Raw genomic sequence first — 18,219 nt, 5'->3', positions numbered from 1 at the left:
TTGTCCACTTTACAAGTAACAGCAGGTCAGAACCAGACCGCTGTCACAATGCACTGTATTAGAGAGATGCACTGATTGTTTTTTTTACAGGGTTAACGGTACTGGCGTCTCTGTGTGTCTGTGTGCGTCGACACGGTCGCCGTTAGCGGCCGTTATTAATGAATCCGTTAAAAAAAACACATGTAAACATGAATTACTAAGCTCATGTAACTGATGGGAGAAGGACATTTTTGTCCACTTTACAAGTAATAGCAGGTCCGAGCCGCCGCCGATGGCGGCAAAACCTCCGGTAGTTAGAAGACACTTTAGGAGTGAAGGCGGCAAAATAAGAAACAAACTAAACAACGGGGAACAAAAATGACATGTATGTTTTCAACTTTACACGGTCTAACATTCGGCTAATAAATAAAGCACTGTAAATAAGTATAAAGTGACTTTTACACTCACCAGAAATCCTCCTGTCGGGTGTCAGCGGCAGAATGACGGCAGCGAAGCGGGGCAGACAAGATGGCGGACGCCTGACACAAATACGGCTTCTGATTGGTCGCCAAAAGGCCCTGAAACATTATTGTGTGTCAGATTTGACACAATCACGGCTGCTGATTGGCCCTGACACACAATGTTTCACAGCCAATCAGGAGCCGTGATTGTGTCAAATCTGGGGGCACCACCGCAATCTTCTCTGTATTGTTCCAATTTCAGTAAATGTGTTTTTCCACAATAACATGTTGTGAAAATGTGAAAATGTTTCACACAATGACTCTTTACAGCTGTAAAACATGTGTTGTGAATAAATAAGTGTCTCCTGCTGTAAACAGCTGATTGGAAACCTTCACTCGGAATCATTTGAAGCAGAAAGAAAAAAAGTCTGCATGTAAACCGGCAAAATGAAACTAATTACTTTCAAATGACAGTAACTCATAATAAGTAATGTATTATATTTTGGATGTAACAGAACATCCGTTATTTCAGCATACACAGCCTTCAGAGCTGTGAATGAAATCAAAAGAAATCTTTGCAAAGTAACACAAATGAATGCAAATTCATCCAGAGGTCCATGAGCTGTCCATCAACTCCGTGTGAGAGAGAGAGAGAGAGAGAGAGAGAGAGAGAGTGTGTTTTTGTTATAGTCTATAGCTACTAGCATGTTATCGATCAGTTAATACATTTTTAAAAATTGCCGTCAGGTGATGCGTTGCGGAGAAACTGGACTAATGGAATAATTAACGAGTTCAAGGCCAAGCCACGCCGTCTTTCCCCTTTAAATTGAGAGCTGCGCAGTGCGCACAGGTAAGCAGCGACATCGTTGTCCTCTGCTGCTTTGCGATATAAAACCATCAGGCCAGGCTGTTACATAGGCTAATCATATGTGATGAATGATGAGCCCAGTAGTTGTGTTCAAATGGTTAAATAGCTTTGTTGATCATGCGATCAAAGTCATTTAAGCGCCGTTACGCACGCCGCATCTCTCTCGTCCGGTGCGCTCCTCTCCTCTCCTCTCCTCCCTCTCCAGTACCTGGCTGCTCAGCTCTGGGACCGGGGCTGAGAGACGTCACCGCCGCCTTCACTCCGTCCGTGATCCATCTGGTCAGCGCGTTTAGATCCGAGTGGCCTGAGTGTCCCACCTGAGCTCTGTGCCATAGCGCGCAGCTCCAGCTCAATGAATGACAGCAGCTGAGCAGGTAACTGCTCCCAGTTACCTGCTCAGCTGCTGCTCAACACTGATCAGAGCAGCTCTCCCTCGTTTGCTGAGGTTTTATTACAAACTAAAATCTTCTTTTGTTCTTTGCCGCATAGGCCTATATCTCCCCATCTTCTCGTCACTTCATCTCTTCTCTTCTTGTTTTACCAACCACATTTTAACTTTCTCATAGATAATCTCCCACGTTTCTTATGCTGCAGGCAGCTCCACAATATGTTTATTTGTCCCTCTCTCTATTAATGCGTCAGATCAAATTTTTATTCTGCGTTTGTATCCATCCAGCTCTGTCCACACTCTCCATGGCGGAAACGATTACGCGCAAAACCCTCATTTAAATACTGCGGTTTGAGCGTGTTGTCATTTAGCGTGTTACTCTTAGTAGATCACCTATTGTGTGTGCGCTAACCAGACACGCAAAAGTGTGTTTTTTTATGACTTTGTTATTGATTTATTTGAGCACGTCATATGTGTGAATGTTTAGACCTGTTGTACTGTTGACTATAAGAGCAGTTACTAAGCAGTTTTTTTTTTACTCAGCGTTGCATATAGATTAGAAGATGATCATACAGGGTTGCCATGATGCCACTGTTACATTATGTGCAGTCTGTGTCTGATGCTTGTTAAAGGCCTATGGCTTGTTGAGAGCGAATAACACATGGTTTGTTATTACTGATGAGAACGCACACAACATATAATGTTGGAATTCTTTTGAATATTTATGGAGGTGTAACGCTCAGTTTGTTGAAAATAAATTTGGCACACCCAGTCTTTGCAGGTGCACACCCAATGTCTTTTTTCTGGCTACGCCACTGGTGTATTTACATTTTGAAAGTGTCATTGATGAGTTTCGAACCCGCTCCTCTCTGGAACTAAGTGTGATGGCCATAGACATATAAAGAGGGTTATTACTGTAAACATTATAGACATGTAAAGAGGGTTATTATGTCTGGTGGAGACTCGTCGCCCCCTGGCGGCGGCCGGCGGAGCTTCAGGGACAGGGCTGCAGTAGCGGAGCTCCGCCACAGGGGGCGCAGTGAGCTGGGAGGGAGGCAGCAGCCAGAGCGTCAATTTTAAGGGACAGTGTACATTTCAAACATAAATGTTGCCATTTGATGCACTGGACCAGATTATAGCTTTAAGCTAATTTGCATCTGTAGTCGGATGTTAAAAATCTTTGAAAATCGCCTCTGACCCGATTTCGACCAAACTTCTGCGTTGGGCTGCAGTAGCGGAGCTCCGCCACAGGGGGCGCAGTGGGCTGGGAGGGAGGCAGCAGCCAGAGCTGCTCTGATGGAGTCTCTAACTCTACATAACAACAAAATTGAGGCAAATAAACAAAAATGAGGAACGCTTCACGAATTTGCGTGTCATCCTGGGCACCACCGCAATCTTCTCTGTATTGTTCCAATTTCATGAAATGTGTTTTTCCACAATAACATGTTGTGAAAATGTGAAAATGTTTGATTTTTGGTCAAAAACAACTTTTTTGACACCTGCGAACGTTAAAAATCTTTGAAGGATTTGAGTTATTTTTGTCTCATAAATACCTGTAAACACAGAGGGTGATCTACAAATGTTCCTTGGTTTGCACACGTGTTTTGCTATCCACAAATACAAATATAATACAATTTGTAACTTGTATTTTGTTTTTTACAAATAAATGTACCCCTTCTTGAACCGCCACCTTACCGTGGTGGAGGGGTTTGAGCACCCGAATGATCCTGGGAGCTATGTTGTCCGGGGCTTAATGCCCCTGGTAGGGTCTCCCAAGGCAAACAGGTCCTAGGTGACGGGTCAGACTAAGAGCGGTTCCAAAACCCCTTATGAGTGGAACAATATCAAGGACGTTCACGTCGCCCGGATCGGCGTCACCGGGGCCCCACCCTGGAGCCAGGCCTGGGGTTGGGGCTCGCAGGCGAGCGCCTGGTGGCCGGGTCTCCGCCCACGGGACCCGGCCGGGCCCAGCCCGAAGGAGCGACGTGGGCCCGCCTTCCAGTAGGCCCACCACCCGCAGGAAGGACCATGAGGGGCCGGTGCCGTGTGTTTTGGGTGGCAGCCGTGGGCGGGGGCCCCGGCGACCCAATCCCCGGACAACGACTCTGGCTTTAGGGACATGGAATGTCACCTCGCTGGGGGGGAAAGAGCCTGAGCTCGTGCGGGAGGCTGAGAGGTATCGACTAGAGATAGTCGGGCTCACCTCCACGCACAGCCTGGGCTCTGGAACCCAACTCCTTGAGAGAGGCTGGACTCTCTTCCACTCTGGAGTTGCCCATGGTGAGAGGCGGCGAGCTGGTGTGGGCTTGCTCATAGCCCCCCAGCTCAGCCGCCATGTGTTGGAGTTCTCCCCACTGAACGAGAGGGTCGTTTCCCTGCGCCTTCGGGTCGGGGATAGGTCTCTCACTGTTGTCTCGGCCTACGGGCCGAACGGCAGTGCAGAGTACCCGGCCTTCCTGGAGGCCCTGGGAGGGGTGCTGGAAAGTGCTCCAACCGGGGACTCCATCGTTCTGTTGGGGGACTTCAACGCTCACGTGGGCAGCGACAGTGTTACCTGGAGAGGTGTGATTGGGAGGAACGGCCTCCCCGATCTGAACCCGAGCGGTGTTTTGTTATTGGACTTCTGTGCTAGCCACGGTTTGTCCATAACGAACACCATGTTCAAGCATAAGGGTGTCCATCAGTGCACGTGGCACCAGGACACCCTAGGCCGGAGGTCAATGATCGACTTTGTAGTCGTGTCATCTGATCTCCGGCCGTATGTCTTGGACACTCGGGTGAAGAGAGGGGCTGAGCTGTCAACTGATCACCACCTGGTGGTGAGTTGGATCCGCTGGCAGGGGAGGAAGCTGGTCAGACTTGGCAGACCCAAGCGTATCGTGAGGGTCTGCTGGGAACGTCTGGCAGAATCCCCTGTCAGGGAGGTCTTCAACTCCCACCTCCGGGAGAGCTTTGACCGGATTCCGAGGGGGGCCGGAGACATTGAGTCTGAATGGACCATGTTCTCCACTTCCATTGTTGACGCGGCCGTCCGGAGCTGTGGCCGTAAGGTCTCTGGTGCTTGTCGTGGCGGTAATCCCCGAACCCGGTGGTGGACACCAGAAGTAAGGGATGCCGTCAAGCTGAAGAAGGAGTCCTACCGAGCCTGGCTAGCTCGGGGGACTCCCGAGGCAGCTGACAGGTACCGGCAGGCCAAGCGGACGGCAGCCCGGGCGGTCGCGGAAGCAAAAACTCGGGTCTGGGAAAAGTTCGGGGAGGCCATGGAGGAGGACTACCGGTCAGCCTCGAGGAAATTCTGGCAAACCATCCGACGCCTCAGGAGGGGGAAGCAGTGCTCCGCCAACACTGTTTACAGTGGAGGAGGGGAGCTGTTGACCTCGACTGGGGATATCGTCGGACGGTGGAAGGAATACTTCGAGGATCTCCTCAATCCCACTGACACGCCTTCCGTCGAGGAAGCAGAGGCTGAGGATTCAGAGGTTGATTCATTCATCACCCAAGCTGAAGTCACTGAGGTAGTCCGGAAGCTCCTCAGTGGCAAGGCACCGGGGGTGGATGAGATCCGCCCTGAGTACCTCAAGTCTCTGGATGTTGCGGGGCTGTCGTGGCTGACACGCCTCTGCAGCATCGCATGGCAGTCGGGGACAGTGCCTCTGGACTGGCAGACCGGGGTGGTGGTCCCTCTCTTCAAAAAGGGGGACCGGAGGGTGTGTTCCAACTACCGGGGGATCACACTCCTCAGCCTCCCGGGGAAAGTCTATTCCAGGGTGCTGGAGAGGAGAATTCGGCCGATAGTCGAACCTCGGATTCAGGAGGAACAATGCGGTTTTCGTCCTGGCCGTGGAACGCTGGACCAGCTCTACACCCTCCGCAGGCTGCTCGAGGGTGCATGGGAGTTTGCCCAACCAGTCCACATGTGTTTTGTGGACTTGGAGAAGGCTTTCGACCGTGTCCCACGTGGCATCCTGTGGGAGGTGCTCCGAGAGTATGGGGTCGGAGGCCCTCTGCTGAGGGCTGTACGGTCCCTGTATGACCGGAGCAGGAGCTTGGTTCGCATTGCCGGCAGTAAGTCAGACCTGTTCCCGGTGCGTGTTGGACTCCGGCAGGGCTGCCCTTTGTCACCGGTTCTGTTCATTATTTATATGGACAGAATTTCTAGGCGCAGCCAAGGGCCGGAGGGGGTACGGTTCGGGAGCCACTTGATTTCATCTCTGCTTTTTGCAGATGATGTGGTCTTGTTGGTTCCCTCGAGCCAGGACCTTCAGCATGCACTGGGGCGGTTTGCAGCCGAGTGTGAAGCAGCTGGGATGAGAATCAGCACCTCTAAGTCCGAGGCCATGGTTCTCGACCGGAAAAAGGTGGCTTGCACCCTCCAGGTCGGGGGAGAGTTCCTGCCTCAGGTGGAGGAGTTTAAGTATCTTGGGGTCTTGTTCACGAGTGAGGGGAGAACGGAGCGCGAGATCGACAGGCGGATCGGTGCGGCGGCCGCAGTAATGCGGTCATTGTATCGGTCCGTCGTGGTGAAGAAGGAGCTGAGCCGAAAGGCAAAGCTCTCGATTTACCGGTCGATCTACGTTCCCACCCTCACCTATGGTCATGAACTCTGGGTCATGACCGAAAGAACGGGATCCCGGATACAAGCGGCCGAAATGAGTTTCCTCCGCAGGGTGGCGGGGCGCTCCCTTAGAGATAGGGTGAGGAGCTCTGTCACCCGGGAGGAGCTCGGAGTAGAGCCGCTGCTCCTCCACATCGAGAGGAGCCAGCTGAGGTGGCTCGGGCACCTGTATAGGATGCCCCCTGGACGCCTCCCTCGTGAGGTGTTCCGGGCATGCCCCACCGGGAGGAGGCCCCGGGGAAGACCCAGGACACGCTGGAGTGACTACGTCACTCGGCTGGCCTGGGAACGCCTTGGGGTCCCCCCGGAAGAGCTGGAGGAAGTGTCCGGGGAGAGGGAAGTCTGGGGATCCCTGCTCCGACTGCTGCCCCCGCGACCCGGACTCGGATAAGCGGATGAAAATGGATGGATGGACAAATAAATGTATATTTGTAAATATATTGGGTATTTGTAAATGTATAATTTTCCATTTGTAAAAACAAAAAAGCCATTTGTAAAACCGAAAATTCTGTTTGTGAAGTGTGACTCTGCATTTGTGGATCACCAATCACACACACGCATCTCTTTCCTCAATGACGTATTTCTGAGACATTCCTGTCGAGATCCACACAGATCCACAAACTCACAGCTGCTGATTCACAAAGGGCCGCTCTCCTCACCAGGAGGGGCCGTGGTGGCGAGTAGCTGAATTAAAACTAACGAAGAAGACTGCTACTGGTTTATCTCGAGAGATTATTTTAATTCCCACTGTTAATGCGTCACTTTATTAAGTTTTAATATTTTTTCATGCGATAAAGTAACTGTTTAGATCCCCAATGTGCGGTTAGTTTATCCAAATGACGCCTGTTTGGAAGTTTGCTCCGCCGTTCCAAGCGAGGTGACTTCCGGTTTTTCAAAATAAGACGATGGAGGCAATCAATCAAGCTCGTGTGTGTGTGTGTGTGTGTGTGTTTGTGCGCGCGCGCGCCCCTTTTTTATACACCGAAAATGGTCTAATATTCCATATTTACTGTACTATAACATCACTTTGGCCCAAGTTCAGGCAATGTTTGGTACAGTTGACAGTTGACCATCCTGACGACATGCTCAGTCTTTATCAAACATTATCACTATCATTTTTCAGAAATCAGGCCTCAAAGTTGCATTTTTTGGCCTTATGCTCTATATTTACTGTACAATAACAACACTTTGGTCCATAAGTTCAGACAAAGGTTGGCACAGTTGACTTCAGGACCACCCTGACTACTCCATCACTCATTATCAAACCTTTTTACTGTATAATTTTGGAAAAATTAAGCCTCAAAGTTGCATTCTTAGCTTTTTTTAAACACGACAAAAAGGTCTAATACTCCATATTGACTGTACAGTAACATCACTTTTGTGCATAAGTTCAGACAAAGGTCTGTACAGTTGACTTCAGGACCACCCTGGCTACTCCCTCACTCAATATCAAACATTTTTACTGTATCATTTTGGAGAAATTAAGCCTCAAAGTTGCATTTTCTGCTTTTCTTTTAAAGGAAAAAATGCCTTATACTCTATATTTACTGCACAATGACATCACTTTGGTCCATAAGTTCAGGCAATGGTTGGTACAGTTGACTTTATGAGCACCCTGACTACTCCCTCACTCAATATCAAACGCTTTTACTGTATCATTTTGGAGAAATTAAGCCTCAAAGTTGCATTTTTAGCTTTTTTTAAACACGACAAAAAGGTCTAATACTCCATATTGACTGTACAATAACAACACTTTGGTGCATAAGTTCAGACAAAGGTCTGTACAGTTGACGTCAGGACCACCCTGACTACTCCCTCAGTCAATATCAAACATTTTTACTGTATCATTTTGGAGAAATTAAGCCTCAAATTTGAATTTCTTTTGTTTATTTTGCACTGGAAAAGCGCTAATACTCAATTTTTACTGTACAATAACGACCCTTTGGCCCATAAGTTCAGGCAATGGTTGGTACAGTTGACTTCAGGAGCACCCTGACTACTCCCTCACTCAATATCAAACGTTTTTACTGTATCATTTTGGAGAAATTAAGCCTCAAAGTTGCATTTCTTGCTTTTTTTTTTTTAAAGGAAAAAATGCCTTATACTCTATATTTACTGCACAATAACATCACTTTGGTCCATAAGTTCAGGCAATGGTTGGTACAGTTGACTTTACGAGCACCCTGACTACTCCCTCACTCAATATCAAACGTTTTTACTGTATCATTTTGGAGAAATTAAGCCTCAAAGTGGCATTTTTTTTGCTTTTTTTAAACATGACAAAAAGGTCTAATACTCCATATTTACTGTACAATAACATCACTTTGGTCCATAAGTTCAGACAAAGGTCTGTTCAGTTGACTTCAGGACCACCCTGACTACTCCCTCAGTCATTATCAAACATTTGTACTGTATCATTTTAGAGAAATTAAGCCTCAAAGTTGCATATTTTGATTTTTTTTTTTAAAGGAAAAAGGGCCTTATACTCTTCATACTGTACTATAACATCACTTTGGTCCATAAGTCCAGGCAATGGTTGGTACAGTTGACTTCAGGACCATCCTGACTACTTCCTCAGTCATTATCAAACATTTTTACTCTATCATTTTGGAGAAATTAAGCCTCAAAGTTGCATTTTTTGCTTTTTTTAAACAGGAAAAAAAGGCCTAATACTCCATATTTACTGTACAGTAACATCACTTTGGTCCATAAGTCCAGGCAATGGTTGGTACAGTTGACTTCAGGACCACCCTGACTTCCTCAGTCATTATCAAACATTTTTACTGTATCATTTTAGAGAAATTAAGCCTCAAATTTGTAAAAAAAAAAAAAAAAAAAAGTTTTGCACTGAAAAGCCTAATGTTCCATCTTTACTGTACAGTAATATCACTTTGGCCTAAAGTTCTGACAATGGTTAGTGTAGTTGACCTCGGGAATACCCTCACCCATGCAGTATCAAGTATTTGGACTGTATAATTTTTGAGAAATGAATCCATTAATTTTGCTCAATATTCACGCAAATGTAAAATCCCTATGATACATCATTTTTGACAAAAGTTGATGAAGTTGTTTCCAGGACCATCCTTACTACCCACTGATCCACTATTAAGCATTTTTCCTGCATCATTTTAGAGAAATTCAGCTATACAGTTCCATTTTTACATAGAAAAAGGCCTCATGCTCGGTATTTATTCTAATTTAGAGGCTTAATTTCTCTAAAATGACAGAGCTTTTCGAGAGGGGGGGTTTGGCATGGAGCAGAGCGATAGATACAGTATAACGATATGTTACGATACGGAGCAAAGGGGCCGTCAGTTATGTGTTAAAATGGGGACAAATGTTGTTGAACCGTTAGTGAAGGGTCGCGGCTCCGTGGGGACATAAAACATTTTTTTATTTTTTTTTGAAGTATCATCAAATTACCAACATTTTTTTGTATACATTGAGCTCATTCTTCCATCCGTTGATGTGGGGCTTCACCCTGAGGTATTTGCATCCAGTTGTTTAGAGTTAGAGGCAAAACATTTTCACATTTTCACAACATGTTATTGTGGAACAACACATTTACTAAAATTGGAACAATACAGAGAAGATTGCGGTGGTGCCCAGGATGACACGCAAATTCGTGAAGCGTTCCTCATTTTTGTTTATTTGCCTCAATTTTGTTGTTATGTAGGCTACAGAGCAGCTCTGGCTGCTGCCTCACTCCCAGCAGAGTCCTGAACGGGTCCAATTTTGGAAACCCGCGCCCACCCGACCCGTTGGTTTTTAAGCCCGTGTCCCGACCCGTCACCCGTGATTATTAGGGCCGCGGGCAATCGCACCGGGCACTGGTCCCAACAGCTATGAAATAGCTGCAGGGACCAGTGCCCGGGCGAAGCCCGGGCACTACTGTTATTGTGTGGATTTTTTCTTATTAGTGTGAATGCTGGAAGCATTCACACTATTGTTATTCAGTTCGGCCATTTTCTTTATACTTATTAGTGTGAATGCTGGAAGCATTCACACTATTGTTATTCAGTTCGGCCATTTTCTTTATACTTATTATTAGTGTGAATGCTGGAAGCATTCACACTATTGTTATTCAGTTCGGCCATTTTCTTTATACTTATTATTATTAGTGTGAATGCTGGAAGCATTCACACTATTGTTATTCAGTTCGGCCATTTTCTTTATACTTATTATTATTATTATTATTATTCTTACTACTTTCACCCTTTTTCAGACATCTTCTACTCCTTCATACTTTGTGCTATTTCAACCATTCATATATCAAAACGTGTGGCTTTTTCAGGACAAGGGTGCTATGACTTTTCTCTTTTATACTATTTATACGTTTTAAAATATTTAACTTTTTCTGCAAATTTTTTCCCATAGGAATGCATTGAAAACGTCTTCAAACTTTTAAAATCTTCTTACTTCTTTGAACCTCTAAAACTTCAGCATACTTTCTCCCACAGACTCCATTTGTCTTTTAAATTGTAGACAAACTTTTAATCTATTCCTGTATGACTCATCTTATTGATATCTTCAACAGTTTTAGATTGTTGGCTGTTTTAAAATCATTAAAATTTTTCACAAAATCCAACTTTATAATGGTTGTGTATTGCGCTTAACGAGCAGGGCTTAGAGTGAGTGACATCATCGTTAGAGTGAGAGGGATCGAAAAAACATTCAGGATTTTTTCTGGATAAATTGCCAGCACGGCCACAAATTAAACTCTAGACATATGATTTCCTCACCGGTTTCTAGCCACACTTGTCGTGTCTCATCACATGTGCTCAAAACAGCAGACAGACTTACAGAATTGTCTCTATGAGCCTAATTGTCCAGCTAGACCCGCTCCAGTGGCTCATCCACTTCAATATAAAAGTAGGAGCAGATTTTTTTAGAAAAGCAGAAATGCCCCCCTTTTCTACCCTGCGACGGCAAGAAAAGTTTTTGCCCTACAAACATTTAATGCACATCAATGTGCTCAGGAAGGTCTCCTTGCCCCAGTAGTCAGACCACATTCTGATAAGAGTTATACGGTTCTCTTTTTCTGGGCTGTTTTCGGAAACTGCACTGAGCTCAAATCTCTCTGCTCTGCTCTGCTCTGTGTGCAGTTGGCCAGCTGTTGGGGCCAGCTCGTTATCATGTCTATAAATAGAACAGCGCAGGTGCAGCCTGGCCGCTCGTTAAGATGTTTTTAAACACAGCCCCACACAGACACATGATAAACCAGACTGACAGAGGATGTCCACGCACAAACACAGGCATCACACTCACACAGACAGACACACACAGACACTCACACACAGTCACACATGCACACATACACAAACACACAAACACACAAACACAACACTGTTCCACACAGTAAAATGTAAGCAGTTAGTTGAGTCACCATGGTAACTTCTGAGGGCAGGCTGCCACACAGGTGTAATCAATCAGATCATTAGGGAGAGAGGAGTTCTGTGGCGCTTAACAGTTTTACTTTCTGCACATGTACACGCAGACAGAGAGACCATCAGACTCACACACCCAGACACACACACACACACACAGGTTTTCAGCTCAAATTCATCAGGCTCTCAATTATTTTATACTTTTGATGTAAACATCTCCCACAATTTATATTTTTCTCATGAATTTAAGTTCAGACGTTTAGTCTTTCCAACTCTATTAATAGTAGTACAATTACAGGTGGAGCCTGGGACATATGATGCAGCTTTTAACATGTGTCCTATCTATCTATCTATCTATCTATCTATCTATCTATCTATCTATCTATCTATCTATCTATCTATCTATCTATCTATCTATCTATCTATCTATCTATCTATCTATCTATCTATCTATCTATCTATCTATCTATCTATCTCCCTCCCTATTTTTTAACCCCTCTGTCTCCTTTCTTTCTTTCTTTCTTTCTTTCTTTCTTTCTTTCTTTCTTTCTTTCTTTCTTTCACTCCATTTCTGTCTTTTTACTTCTTTGTTTGTTTGATTGTTTCTTTCTTTCTTTCTTTCTTTCTATTCCTTTTCTCTTCATTTGTTTTTACTCCATTTCTTTCTTTCTTTCTTTCACTCCATTTCTGTCTTTTTACTTCTTTGTTTGTTTGATTCTTTCTTTCTTTCTTTCTTTCTACTCCTTTTCTCTTCCTTTGTTTTTACTCCATTTCTTTCTTTCTTTCTTTCTTTCTTTCTTTCTTTCACTCCATTTCTGTCTTTTTACTTCTTTGTTTGTTTGATTCTTTCTTTCTACTACTTTTCTCTTCCTTTGTTTTTACTCCATTTCTTTCTTTCTTTCTTTCTTTCTTTCTTTCTTTCTTTCTTTCTTTCTTTCTTTCTTTCTTTCTTTCTTTCTTTCTTTCTTTCTGTCCTTTTCTTTTTTCTCTCTTGTTTCAATCTTTCTTTCTTTCTTTCTTTCAACAATTTCTTCAGCTCATTCAGCATTGCTTCCAGCATTCACACCATTTCCATTCTTGGAAATGTTTTTTCTAGTTATTATTATTATTCTTACTACTTTCACCCTTTTTCAGACATCTTCTACTCCTTCATACTTTGTGCTATTTCAACCATTCATATATCAAAACGTGTGGCTTTTTCAGGACAAGGGTGCTATGACTTTTCTCTTTTATACTATTTATACTTTTTAAAATATTTAACTTTTTCTGCAAATTTTTTCCCATAGGAATGCATTGAAAACGTCTTCAAACTTTTAAAATCTTCTTACTTCTTTGAACCTCTAAAACGTCAGCATACTTTCTCCCACAGACTCCATTTGTCTTTTAAATTGTAGACAAACTTTTAATCTATTCACATATTACTCAGCTTATTAATATCTTCAACAGTTTTAGATTGTTGGCTGTTTTAAAATCATTAAAATTTTTCACAAAATTCAACTTTATAATGGTTGTGTATTGCGCTTAACGAGCAGGGCTTAGAGTGAGTGACATCATCGTTAGAGTGAGAGGGATCGAAAAAACATTCAGGATTTTTTCTGGATAAATTGCCAGCACGGCCAGAAATTAAACTCTAGACACATGATTTCCTCACCGGTTTGTAGCCACACTTGTCGTGTCTCATTTAATGTGCTCAGAACAGCAGACAGACTTACAGAATTGTCTCAGTGAGCCTAATTGTCCAGCTAGACCCGCTCCAGTGGCTCATCCACTTCAATATAAAAGTAGGAGCTGATTTTTTTAGAAAAACAGAAATGCCCCCCTTTTCTACCTTGCGAGCCTGAGAAAAGTTTTTGCCCTACAAACATTTAATGCACATCAATGTGCTCAGGAAGGTCTCCTCTCCCAGTAGTCATGACCACATTCTAATAAGAGGTACGGTTCTCTTTTTCTGGGCTGTTTTCGGAAGCTGCACAGAGCTCAAATCTCTCTGCTCTGCTCTGCTCTGTGTGCAGTTGGTCCAGCTGTTGGGGCCAGCTCGTTATCAAAGTCTATTAATAGAACAGGTCAGGTGCAGCCTGGCCGCTCGTTAAGATGTTTTTAAACACAGCCCCACACAGACACATGATAAACCAGACTGACAGAGGATGTCCACGCACAAACACAGGCATCACACTCACACAGACAGACACACACAGACACTCACACACAGTCACACATGCACACATACACAAACAGACAAACACACAAACACAACACTGTTCCACACAGTAAAATGTAAGCAGTTAGTTGAGTCACCATGGTAACTTCTGAGGGCAGGCTGCCACACAGGTGTAATCAATCAGATCATTAGGGAGAGAGGAGTTCTGTGGCGCTTAACAGTTTTACTTTCTGCACATGTACACACAGACAAAGAGACCGCCAGACTCACACACCCAGACACACACACAGGTTTTCAGCTCAAATTCATCAGGCTCTCAATTATTTTATACTTTTGATGTAAACATCTCCAACAATTTATATTTTTCTCATGAATTTAAGTTCAGACGTTTAGTCTTTCCAACTCTATTAATAGTAGTACAATTACAGGTGGAGCCTGGGACATAGGATGCAGCTTTTAACATGTGTCCTATCTATCTATCTATCTATCTATCTATCTATCTATCTATCTATCTATCTATCTATCTATCTATCTATCTATCTATCTATCTATCTATCTATCTATCTATCTATCTATCTATCTATCTATCTATCTATCTATCTATCTATCTATCTCCCTCCCTATTTTTTAACCCCTCTGTCTCCTTTTTTTCTTTCTTTCTTTCTTTCTTTCTTTCTTTCTTTCTTTCTTTCTTTCTTTCTTTCTTTCTTTCTTTCTTTCTTTCTTTCTTCTACTCCTTCATTTGTATTTTACGTAACTTTTTATATCCTTCCCTCTCTATCCATCCATCCATCCATCCATCCATCCATCCATCCATCTACCTCTTTCTATCTATCATCCCCCTCCCTCTTTTTCTTCTTTCTTTCTTTCTTTCTTTCTTTCTTTCTTTCTTTCTTTCTTTCTTTCTTTCTTTCTTTCTTTCACTCCATTTCTGTCTTTTTACTTCTTTGTTTGTTTGATTGTTTCTTTCTTTCTTTCTATTCCTTTTCTCTTCCTTTGTTTTTACTCCATTTCTTTCTTTCTTTCTTTCTTTCTTTCTTTCTTTCTTTCTTTCTTTCTTTCACTCCATTTCTGTCTTTTTACTTCTTTGTTTGTTTGATTCTTTCTTTCTTTCTTTCTTTCTACTCCTTTTCTCTTCCTTTGTTTTTACTCCATTTCTTTCTTTCTTTCTTACTTTCTTTCTTTCTTTCTTTCTTTCTTTCTTTCTTTCTTTCACTCCATTTCTGTCTTTTTACTTCTTTGTTTGTTTGATTGTTTCTTTCTTTCTATTCCTTTTCTCTTCCTTTGTTTTTACTCCATTTCTTTCTTTCTTTCTTTCTTTCTTTCTTTCTTTCTTTCTTTCTTTCTTTCACTCCATTTCTGTCTTTTTACTTCTTTGTTTGATTCTTTCTTTCTTTCTTTCTTTCTTCTCCTTTTCTCTTCCTTTGTTTTTACTCCATTTCTTTCTTTCTTTCTTTCTTTCTTTCTTTCTTTCTTTCTTTCTTTCTTTCTTTCTTTCTTTCTTTCTTTCTTTCACTCCATTTCTGTCTTTTTACTTCTTTGTTTGTTTGATTCTTTCTTTCTTTCTTTCTTTCTTTCTTTCTTTCTTTCTGTCCTTTTCTTTTTTCTCTCTTGTTTCAATCTTTCTTTCTTTCTTTCAACAATTTCTTCAGCTCATTCAGCATTGCTTCCAGCATTCACACCATTTCCATTCTTGGAAATGTTTTTTCTAGTTATTATTATTCTTACTACTTTCACCCTTTTTCAGACATCTTCTACTCCTTCATACTTTGTGCTATTTCAACCATTCATATATCAAAACGTGTGGCTTTTTCAGGACAAGGGTGCTATGACTTTTCTCTTTTATACTATTTATACTTTTTAAAATATTTAACTTTTTCTGCAAATTTTTTCCCATAGGAATGCATTGAAAACGTCTTCAAACTTTTAAAATCTTCTTACTTCTTTGAACCTCTAAAACGTCAGCATACTTTCTCCCACAGACTCCATTTGTCTTTTAAATTGTAGACAAACTTTTAATCTATTCCCGTATGACTCATCTTATTGATATCTTCAACAGTTTTAGATTGTTGGCTGTTTTAAAATCATTAAAATTTTTCACAAAATTCAACTTTATAATGGTTGTGTATTGCGCTTAACGAGCAGGGCTTAGAGTGAGTGACATCATCGTTAGAGTGAGAGGGATCGAAAAAACATTCAGGATTTTTTCTGGATAAATTGCCAGCACGGCCAGAAATTAAACTCTAGACACATGATTTCCTCACCGGTTTGTAGCCACACTTGTCGTGTCTCATTTAATGTGCTCAGAACAGCAGACAGACTTACAGAATTGTCTCAGTGAGCCTAATTGTCCAGCTAGACCCGCTCCAGTGGCTCATCCACTTCAATATAAAAGTAGGAGCTGATTTTTTTAGAAAAACAGAAATGCCCCCCTTTTCTACCTTGCGAGCCTGAGAAAAGTTTTTGCCCTACAAACATTTAATGCACATCAATGTGCTCAGGAAGGTCTCCTCTCCCAGTAGTCATGACCACATTCTAATAAGAGGTACGGTTCTCTTTTTCTGGGCTGTTTTCGGAAGCTGCACAGAGCTCAAATCTCTCTGCTCTGCTCTGCTCTGTGTGCAGTTGGTCCAGCTGTAGCGGCCAGCTCGTTATCATGTCTATACAGGTGCAGCCTGGCCGCTCGTTAAGATGTTTTTAAACACAGCCCCACACACACACATGATAAACCAGACTGACAGAGGATGTCCACGCACAAACACAGGCATCACACTCACACAGACAGACACACACAGACACTCACACACAGTCACACATGCACACATACACAAACAGACAAACACACAAACACAACACTGTTCCACACAGTAAAATGTAAGCAGTTAGTTGAGTCACCATGGTAACTTCTGAGGGCAGGCTGCCACACAGGTGTAATCAATCAGATCATTAGGGAGAGAGGAGTTCTGTGGCGCTTAACAGTTTTACTTTCTGCACATGTACACACAGACAAAGAGACCGCCAGACTCACACACCCAGACACACACACAGGTTTTCAGCTCAAATTCATCAGGCTCTCAATTATTTTATACTTTTGATGTAAACATCTCCAACAATTTATATTTTTCTCATGAATTTAAGTTCAGACGTTTAGTCTTGCCAACTCTATTAATAGTAGTACAATTACAGGTGGAGCCTGGGATATAGGATGCAGCTTTTAACATGTGTCCTATCTATCTATCTATCTATCTATCTATCTATCTATCTATCTATCTATCTATCTATCTATCTATCTATCTATCTATCTATCTATCTATCTATCTATCTATCTATCTATCTATCTATCTATCCTTTCTTCTACTCCTTCATTTGTATTTTACGTAACTTTTTCTATCCTTCCCTCTCTATCTATCTATCTATCTATCTATCTATCTATCTATCTATCTATCTATCTATCTATCTATCTATCTCTCCTTTTTTTCTTTCTTCTACTTCTTCATTTGTATTTTACGTAACTTTTTCTATCCTTCCCTCTCTATCCATCATCTACCTCTTTCTATCTATCATCCCCCTCTCTCTTTTTCTTCTTTCTTTCACTCCATTTCTGTCTTTTTACTTCTTTGTTTGATTGTTTCTTTCTTTCTATTCCTTTTCTCTTCCTTTGTTTTTACTCCCTTTCTTTCTTTCTTTCTTTCTTTCTTTCTTTCTTTCTTTCTTTCTTTCTTTCTTTCTTTCTTTCTTTCACTCCATTTCTGTCTTTTTACTTCTTTGTTTGTTTGATTGTTTCTTTCTTTCTTTCTTTCTACTCCTTTTCTCTTCCTTTGTTTTTACTCCATTTCTTCTAAAATGTAAGCATGGTCGTCGCCATGGTAACTTCTGAGGGCAGGCTGCGAATCAATCAGATCATTAGGGAGAGAGGAGTTTTGTGGCGCTTAACAGTTTTACTTTCTGCACATTTACACGCAGACAGAGAGACCGTCAGACTCACACACCCAGACACACACACACACACACACACACACAGGTTTTCAGCTCAAATTCATCAGGCTCTCAATTATTTTATACTTTTGATGTAAACATCTCCAACAATTTATATTTTTCTCATGAATTTAAGTTCAGACGTTTAGTCTTTCCAACTCTATTAATAGTAGTACAATTACAGGTGGAGCCTGGGATATAGGATGCAGCTTTTAACATGTGTTCTATCTATCTATCTATCTATCTATCTATCTATCTATCTATCTATCTATCTATCTATCTATCTATCTATCTATCTATCTATCTATCTATCTATCTATCTATCTATCCCCCTCCCTATTTTTTAACCCCTCTGATATATCTATCTATCTATCTATCTATCTATCTA

The 18,219-nt window shown here is 42.3% G+C and overlaps 2 protein-coding genes and 2 non-coding genes across 4 annotated transcripts in view; 3 read left to right on the top strand and 1 right to left on the bottom strand.

Annotated features, from left to right (window-relative positions):
• LOC146982248 (uncharacterized) overlaps positions 1-18,219 on the top strand; it is a 191,345-nt gene that overhangs the window by 18,258 nt on the left and 154,868 nt on the right. The gene's annotated exons all lie outside the window — the stretch shown is intronic.
• Positions 2,645-18,219, top strand: part of LOC146982251 (uncharacterized) — a 36,995-nt gene continuing 21,420 nt past the window's right edge. The window contains exon 1 of the mRNA XM_085785485.1: positions 2,645-2,735. Within this exon, the coding sequence (XP_085641611.1) occupies positions 2,645-2,735 (91 nt within the window). The remainder of the gene's footprint in view (positions 2,736-18,219) is intronic.
• On the bottom strand, positions 3,039-3,141 carry LOC146982253 (U6 spliceosomal RNA). The gene has a single exon (XR_015036504.1). It is a non-coding gene; the product is annotated as a U6 spliceosomal RNA (small nuclear RNA).
• Positions 9,854-9,956, top strand: LOC146982252 (U6 spliceosomal RNA). Its single transcript, XR_015036472.1, has one exon. It is a non-coding gene; the product is annotated as a U6 spliceosomal RNA (small nuclear RNA).

This window comes from Trachurus japonicus, chromosome 8 (genome assembly GCF_045865225.1).
Source record: "Trachurus japonicus isolate A0001 chromosome 8, Traja_1.0".
Classification (NCBI taxonomy): domain Eukaryota; kingdom Metazoa; phylum Chordata; class Actinopteri; order Carangiformes; family Carangidae; genus Trachurus; species Trachurus japonicus.
This window is presented reverse-complemented; position numbering and strand designations above follow the sequence as displayed.